This window comes from Crocodylus siamensis, chromosome 15 (assembly GCF_052110815.1).
Source record: "Crocodylus siamensis isolate JL-2025a chromosome 15, ASM5211081v1, whole genome shotgun sequence".
NCBI classification, from domain to species: domain Eukaryota; kingdom Metazoa; phylum Chordata; order Crocodylia; family Crocodylidae; genus Crocodylus; species Crocodylus siamensis.
Window position 1 is genome coordinate 45885514 of NC_143409.1, and position 8265 is coordinate 45893778.

At 50.9% G+C, this 8265-nt stretch overlaps 1 protein-coding gene across 1 annotated transcript; it reads right to left on the reverse strand.

Annotated features, from left to right (window-relative positions):
• Positions 1-1205: 1205 nt before the first annotated feature.
• Positions 1206-2682, reverse strand: LOC149852526 (endonuclease domain-containing 1 protein-like). Its single transcript, XM_090028385.1, has 2 exons — positions 2392-2682; positions 1206-1907 (listed from the first exon to the last, which is right to left on the reverse strand). Exons 1-2 carry the CDS (start codon positions 2680-2682, stop codon positions 1206-1208), a joined length of 993 nt encoding a protein of 330 aa, XP_089884511.1.
• Between the last annotated feature and the right edge of the window lie 5583 nt (positions 2683-8265).

An 8265-nucleotide genomic window follows, 5' to 3' on the forward strand; every position in this document is an offset into this window, starting at 1 on the left:
AAATGGAGAATCCCCCTGTTCCCTTGGATGCATGCTTTGGTGGTAAATCCCTGCAAGTGTAACTGCCGGCTGTATTTTTGAATTTAAAAAAGGGTCTGGTTTTATTTTAAAATGGAAACACAAGCAAAAAATTGCCCATACGGACATAGTTCTCCAGTAGCATTTAATGAGGATAAGATGAGCATCCTTGTGATGAGACCAAAGAAAATGTACTTACTTCTTTGAAAGCTAGAGACTTGTCAGGTTCGCTTTTACCGGAATAGCACTTTCATACCAGGACACGCAGCTATTTTTTATCATGCCAGAAGTCTATTCATATGCCAAGCAATACACAGATCATAAATCAACAGTTCGAATGATCCAGGTTATGACACCTGGGATGCTGGGCAAGTCCTGAATATCCCCTTATTATGAGCTTAAAAGCAACTGAGATAAACTAAGCTGAAGCCAAGCAGTTATATTGTAGAGCCATACATATCTCTCATAGCAGGATTTTTAATTCATTTACCCATAATGACCCGTTCTTCATTTTTTGGTGACCTTAACATATTTATTAGGTCTAAGCAGTTCTCCGAGGGAGGGAGGGAGGGAGATGACACTTCTTTCCAAGGGAAGCTCAGCAGCACGGTAAATGAGCAAGCTGCACTCACAGAATCCCTGGTAGCAGGCACTGATGTCTGCCAGAGAGATGACCCGAGCAGCCAGGCCCAGAGCACTGCTACTGCTCAGCAGGAGGGATCAGTAACAGCTCCTGGGCGACGGGGTTCAAAGGGGCTTCATGCATGCACGGGAACAAGGGAACCTATTGCTTGAAAGTGGGGAACAGGTTTGTGGAGTGTCGGGAGGGCCAGAATCGGGGGGGCTGTGTATTGTGTGCCTGTATCTCTGCTCTGTGCTCCATCACCAGAGGACCCTGCCTGAACTACATTACTGTGGGCATGTGGGCAAATCTATAGGTGCAGCTGGGGTGGAGTAATAAACACCGATGCTTATTGTGTCAGAGTTTATTGCTCCTGAGAAGTTCCCAGGCACACCGTTTACATGTGCACGTGAGAGAGCAGCATGACGAGCCGGGTTGGAACAGCCCTGGCTGGCAAGGAGGTTGCGGGGGATTCAGCCGGCCAACCCAGGGCTGCTCCCCCAGGCTCATCACGATGTGGAGGGGCTGGTTGGGGCACACGGGTTCTGCAGTGCAGGACTAGCCATTATGTCTTTGCCTGCTTGACTGGAGAGGGGCCCTCAAAATCAATCTCAAATTTTGTATCCCGGAAAGCACTATGCAAATCTATTTCCATTGCTTTTAAAACATCTTCAGTTTTTTGGGATTGAGCATTGCAGTCATCTGCCAGGACCCTGATGTTCTGAGAGTTGTACTTTTCCCGCAGCTTCTGGTTTAATTGCTCCACAGAGAGGACTTGTAGCTTGGATTCCTCTTTGTTCTCTGCCAGGAAGGCGAAGGAGAACTTGAGGTTGTTGTTGGCATTGCCACAGCAGACGGCTGTCCAGATATGGCTGGGCACTGCCACCCTGTCATAGGATCGCTCACGGTCCACTTCCTTGTCCTCGCTCTCTTTGGGGATTTTCTCAGGGCCGGCAACAGCTCCTGTCACCAGGTAGGCAGTGCCTCGCACATTGAGGCAGTTTGTTGTTAACTTGTCTTTCAAGCTTTTCTCCAGCTTGCCCCAGTGGATCCGGTTGAAGCAGGGGTCCATGGGGGCAGCATTGGTGAGGGTGAAGGTGGCCGTGCGACCACTGCCACACTGGAAGCTGTTTGGGTTCAGGTGTCCCCGGTCATAGTTGGTGTTTTCATAATCCATGTTGATGGCCTGAGTGGAGTTCAGTTGTTCTTCGGTCAGGTCTGACTTTGATTCTGTTCTCATGTCTGGAGGCTTGCTTTGATTTAGCAGCTGAAGCAACACAAGGACGGAGGGACTCAGAAATGCTCATGCTCAAGGGAAAGCCCCTTCCCCATCGTCACACCTGGCAGAGCCATAGATGCACTCCCTCTCTCCCCTCCTGCCCGACTTCCCCCAGACTCAAACACTTGCCCACCAGTCAGTGCTACCAGGTCTGAATCCTATGATAAAACAACCTCTCCTTGCCTTCATCCCCCCGCCTGCCTTATGGTTTGGGCTCACTGGCCACTCAGTACCATCTCCTATGCCTAGATAGGATCCCCTCCACCTGGGATCTCAGCTCTCTGCTGACCTCTCTGCCCCACCCACCCAGTCGAAGCTCCCACCCTATGGGATCTCCCTGCACCAAACCCACTTCACCCCGAGTCACACCTCTGCCCCTTCCCCACCAGATCTCCCCCCACCCTCTTCTCACCACCCTCCACATTCCCAGCACTTTCACTGTCTCCCTATGCCCAACCCCACTGGCACTGACCTGTGGCTCAACAAACCATTTGCTCTTTCTGTGAGGCTGCGTGTCACATGATTGCTTGTTCAGCCTGTACGCAGACCAGCACGGCGTGCGGCTTTCCTTGTCATACAGCGTGGCGAAGTGGTAAGTGTTGTCATGCTTCTGGCAGATCTTTGCTGTGTGTGGAGTGTTGAACCCCTTTGGCTCAGCATTTTGGTAGAAATATGTTTTGCAGGCTTTGAATGATGGTCCCACCTCAGCCTGCGCCAACCCAGCCCATAGGGAGACACAGCTGAGCAGCACGAACAGCCCCATGGCTTGGAGAGATGCAGGGCTGGTCCCTGCATAGCTGCCATTTATAGGGACCCTGAGGAGTGTCTGGCTACACGTGACACTTGGGTAACCTTCAGGCTTCCCTCTAAAGTGATCTGAAATAAATATGACATGGCAAGGCTCTATTAACATAAAGTAAACAGAGTTTGTTTGACAGCAGCTAGCTACTTTCCACCTGCTGTGCAGTGTTTCCTTCCCCTTCCCTGCAGAATAGGAGTGACCAAACCTCACTGAAGTGGGGAACTGGCTCCAGTTTTGGGAAGGGGAGATACAGCACACAGGGGCCACGTCTACATGAGACCATATCTGCATGAGTCACTGACTGTGCAATAGCTTCTTTCTACTGAACAGTAGCCTTGGGTGCCATTAAGCATGGTATGACACTATTGCACAGTAGTATCAAGCTATTGTGCAGTAAGCATCACCTAAAAGCCATTCAGTGACACTACTGAATGGTAACTCAGGTTACTGTGTTGTCATTTAGCACTTGTCTGTAGAAGTACTAAATGACCACACAGTAACAACTGCACAGTGTGTGTCTTGCGCAGACATGGCCACGGTATAGTAGAGAGTGTGAGAAGACTTTTTTCAAGCAAGGAGGATATTTTGGCTCAGAGGGTTTGGAAGTGTGCAGGTGAGAGGCAAGCAGAGAGCGCATCCAACCTTTACACATGTCCTACAGGTCTGCCCTGGCTGCAGGCTCCAAAACCAAAAATCTGGCTTGGAAGTCTCTGACACATGGGCTGGAGACAGGTCTCAAGTGTGGTCAGGGGGAGACCCCACTGGCTGAGCCTTGTGCTTGAGCGTGTGTGCATGCGTGTGCATGTGTTATTGACTAAGGAAAAGCACAGGGCAATTTTTCCATCACAAGGAACTCGGCAAGACCACAACCGGTCAGAACTGGTTTGCTCTGTGGACTCCTACTTGAATCACTGGCTTTATGAAGGGAATCATCTTTGTACACTTAGCAAGGCTAACAACGCGCGGCACCCTGAGGCTCCATTGAAAGAATCTCAAGGCACCCCAGGGTGCCACAGCACCGGCTGGGAATCCATGGGCTACGCTGAGCCAGACACATCTCGGGTGTGGGCACTCCCAGCTGCAGGGGTGGCTGAGCTGTGGGACGACAGGACAAGGAAGTCGTGAACTCTGCTCGGAGGCTTGCTTCCCAGCTGGTCTGCAGAACACGCAGAAATGCGGATGTTGCCCTAAGGGGCAGGTGACAGGGAGGTTACGGAGAAGGTGGGGTCAGTTCCAGGGAACTGCAAATATTATCAGGAATCAAGAAGTCAGTGGGTGGTGCTGGGGGCTTGTGGAGGGTCTTGCCTTGACTGAAAGGGGCGGAGGGGTCACGAGCAATGTCTCTTCATACTGATGTGAAAGGGGAGGACTCGGAACAAGGAGGGGCTCCCGAACCCGGTGATGATTGCAACAGCTGGCTTCTGCCCCAGGAGCGAGGAGTTCAGCACTGCTCAGTTCTGCATATCTTTGGGGCATCAACTGGATTTTGTTTCTGGAGGACCGCCTCTCTCCTGCAGCAAATCTCAAACTCTTCAGGGTATCCTCAGTTTGCAAAATGAAATGGGTTTCCGGTCTCAACAGCAGCAGAATGCCTGCTGATGCCATCCACCCCAAACACTCTTCTCACCAGGCCCACGGAGAGGTGAAAAGTCAGATCAGGGTTGTTATGTGAAACAGAAGAACACTTTTCCTGGTGAAATCCACCAACGTGCCAACGGCAAATTGCTATGAAAACTCTATGAAGTTATACTGCTCTGCTGGAAAGAGGAAGCAGGACCGCAAGCTTTCAAGGATGCTCTGTTTCTACAATATCCACAAACAAAGGGGATGGAAGTGACTGTGACAACTATAGAGGTATCTCCCTGTTGAACACTTTTGGAAAAGTTGTCACTTGCAGTATACTCCCTAGGTCACAATGTTTAGATGAAAGGATGTTCCACCATTGATACGATATTTTCGGTTAAGCAACTGCAAAGGAAGGGTAGAGCAAAACAAATACCGCTGCACATAGCTTTCAGCGATGTGATGGGCTTCAATCTGGGCAACAGACAGGGCCATTTACTGGTCTGAAGAAACTGGGTTGCTCCCCCCAAGCAGCAGAACATTATTCACTCACTGCATCAACATATGAAGGCAACTGTAGGGCACGGAAACAAAGACTCAAATGCCTTTGACATTAGCAGCGGGGTGAAACTGGGGTGTGTCTTCTATCCTGTGCTCTTGGCTATTTACTTTTTATTTCTGCTTCTTCATGCATTCAAGCACATTAATGACAGCATTTATTTTTCAACCAGACTCGATGGAGGTGTGTTCAACATCGCATGGTTTAGAGCAAAAACCAAGGTAAAAGAGCTGGCTCCGAGAGGTTTGCTGTTTGCAGATGATGTGGCCACGTTTGCCCACAGGGAATTTTTCCTTGCAAAATGTCTTGGGCAGATTTTCTGCATCATGCAAGAGCTTTGGGGTGGCAATTAGCCTCAAGAAGACAGTCATTATGTACCACGGGGCGGAAGGACCAGTGCCTGCCATCACCCTGGAGGGTAAATCTCTTAGTGCCATTGACCCCTTTTTTCTGCTTGGGCTTTATGACCAGTGCAATCTTAACCTTCAGGCTGAAGTGACTGAGAGAATCGGAAAAGCAACTAAGAGTTTCAGGCAATTACAGAAAAGTGCATGGAATAATGACAAACTATCAACTAAGGGGAAGGTGCAAATCTACAAAGCTAGCTTGCTGCCATCCCTGCTTTATGGTCAGTGGTTCTCAAGCCTTTTAGGTTCAAGGCAGTGCTCAGAGAATGTTGGCTCTTAGCTTGCTTTTGCTTTTTGACTCTTGCAAAATAACAGCAATGCTTCTGTCGCAAGGGAGCGTGAAAGACCCCAGCAGGGCAGAATGTTTTGTTATTCTGAATTCCTGTCCAACATTTCTGGGTTTATCTTATGAATCACATCTAGGGGTTTGCATACCCAAAAGTGTGGCACCGACAGCACCCTTAGGAGGTTTTTGTGGCACCTGAAGGGTCCATGGCATTCTGGTAGAGAGGCAGTGGTCCATAAGGTGCAGCTCTGCTCTGCCTTTATCGATAAATAATCTAGTCACCAGTTGATTATGCAGACTAGTAAAACATAAAACCGTCACTAAACAACATCATGCTGCACACTAGAGACATACCAGGGTGGCTGTGTGCCCTGGGCTGCAGTAGCAGAGCACCTGCTCTGTGTGTGCCCCTTCGCTCGGTGCTGCTGTATTGGTTGACTACATCATAGGTCCCCTACTGGTTCATGAACAGAAAGTAATGATAAAAAGACGTCGCTTGTCCTTAGATGTTGATTGACACCAAACATGATGGTTGTGATTCTAGCTTGGGGCACTATTTCGGTATGAGGAACCAATGTCCGTCCCATTCCCCCCGTGACCGCTCAACCTTTTCAGACTCAAGGCACCCCTCAGAAAATGCCAGCTCTTAGTTTTCGCTCATTTATTGACTAAGGAAAAGCACGGGGCAATTTTTCCATCGCAAGGAACTCGGCAAGACCACAACTGGTCAGAACTGGTTTGCCCTGTGGATTCCTACTTGAAATCACTGGCTTCATGAAGGGAATCATCTTTGTACACTTAGCAAGGCTAACAACGTGCAGCACCCTGCAGCTCCACTGAAAGAATCTCAAGGCACCCCAGGGTGCCACAGCACCCGGCTGGGAATCCATGGGCTACGCTGAGCCAGACACATCTCGGGCGTGGGCACTCCCAGCTGCAGGGGTGGCTGAGCTGCGGGACGACAGGACAAGGAAGTCGTGAACTCTGCTCGGAGGCTTGCTTCCCAGCTGGTCTGCAGAACACGCAGAAATGCGGATGTTGCCCTAAGGGGCAGGTGGCAGGGAGGTTACAGAGAAGGTGGGGTCAGTTCCAGGGAACCGCAAATATTATCAGGAATCAAGAAGTCAGTGGAATAATGACAAATTATCAGCTAAGGGGAAGGTTCAGATCTACAAGACTGGCATGCTGCTCCTGTTTCATTCCCTGCTCCTGGGCCAAATTCATAATCATTGTCACTCAGGAGAAGGGCCTGTTCCTCCAGCTTGTTTCCCAACTCCTGGTGTTTGTGGACAAGCAGCTGAGCGTGCCGTGGGAAGCCTTGATCTTCCCTCTATGCTGGGACATGATCTTTCATGGGGCTGTCTTCAGAGTGGGCTCCCTTGGGCTACCTAACCTGTTAGTGCTGTGGTTGTCGTGACCTGGGCTAAAACTGTTAATTGACCACCTGCCCCAAGGCGATCCTAGTGTAAAGCTCTGTCAAGTCAGTCAGCCATCCTGGCCAAGAAGAGCTTCTTCCCTTTCTGGGTGAAGTGAAGGCCATCTCTCCCCAACAAGACCCTGCCTCTCTCCCTAAAGTGTGGGCCGTAGATGCAGCCAAACCCCTGGTGATGGCACCATTGCCAGAGCCCTCTGTTGATCTCTCTGATACACCTCTCCCTCTGAGGCCTGTGACCCATGACCAGGAGGATTGTGGAAAAACTATCTGTGCCCCCAGCCCCTTGAGCCCAGCCCCCAGAGCCGTGTAGTCACTCATGACCCAGCCAGGATTTTTCTGCGCCAGGTCATTTATGCCCACATGGATGAGTAGCATGACGTAGTGGTCAGAGGGCCAAATGAGTTTGGGGATTCTCTCAGTTACATCCTGGACACGGGCCCCCAGGAGGCAGCAGACCTCACAGGCTAACGGGTCAGGGCAACAAATTGCTCCTTCTGTCCCCTTCAAGGAGTCGCCCACCATGATTACCCTGCACCTTCTCCTAGGTGGGGTCCCTGGGGGCCCTTCACCCTCACATGCTGGAGGCAGCAGCTCGGCTGGCTCTGCTGATGTAAGCGGTTCAAATCAGTCGCACAGCTCCAGGGAAGTGGTCGCTCCGGTGCAGGATGCACTGCCTATTTAATACAGTTAATAATCATAAATGTTGCTTTTTTTACAGTAAATACCAGGTTTTCTAAAAACTCTAAACCTGGTGACAAAAAACAAAACTTCCTGTACTGCCTTTGTACTGGTGAACTTTTTTTCTTATTAAGCATGTTGTGATGAGGGGGAAGAGAGGGAGCAGCAGGCACCGGGAGAGTTCCTGTGGGCAGGCTGGCCTGGCCAGGCCCTTAGGAAGACTGCAGTCGGAGGAGAGCGGGGGTCAGGTGGGGAGCAGGGGCTGCCTTAAGGCTCCACAGGCTCAGGCCACAGCAGGGACGGGGGACCAGCAGCACCGGAGGTGGGGCCCAGCTCCACACAGCTCCGCAGGGATGGGGTGCAGCCGCCCTGCCTACAAAGGGATGCTGCCTTGCTGGGGCAGGACGCCGGGCTTAAGGGGCTCCCTGGTTGGCCTCTGTGCATGCTGGGTACAGCGTAAGTGGGAGCCACAGCTGCAGGCTTTTCCCTCGGGCTCTGGAAACAGCCACTGCTCAGGGCTGAGCTGGGTGGGAGCCTGCAGTGCAGTGGCTCTGTGCAGTGCATGATCATCTAAACCATGTCAGATGCACACTTGTCAGACATGTTTTAGATGAGA

What these genes read in the sequence shown, in the direction of transcription:
- LOC149852526 (XM_090028385.1), bottom strand. Translation starts at nt 2,682, where the DNA reads ATGGGGCTGTTCGTGCTGCTCAGCTGTGTCTCCCTATGGGCTGGGTTG. An exon ending in AATGGTTTGTTGAGCCACAG is followed by an intron (nt 1,908 to 2,391) that starts GTCAGTGCCAGT and finishes GTGTTGCTTCAG; the next exon opens with CTGCTAAATCAAAGCAAGCC.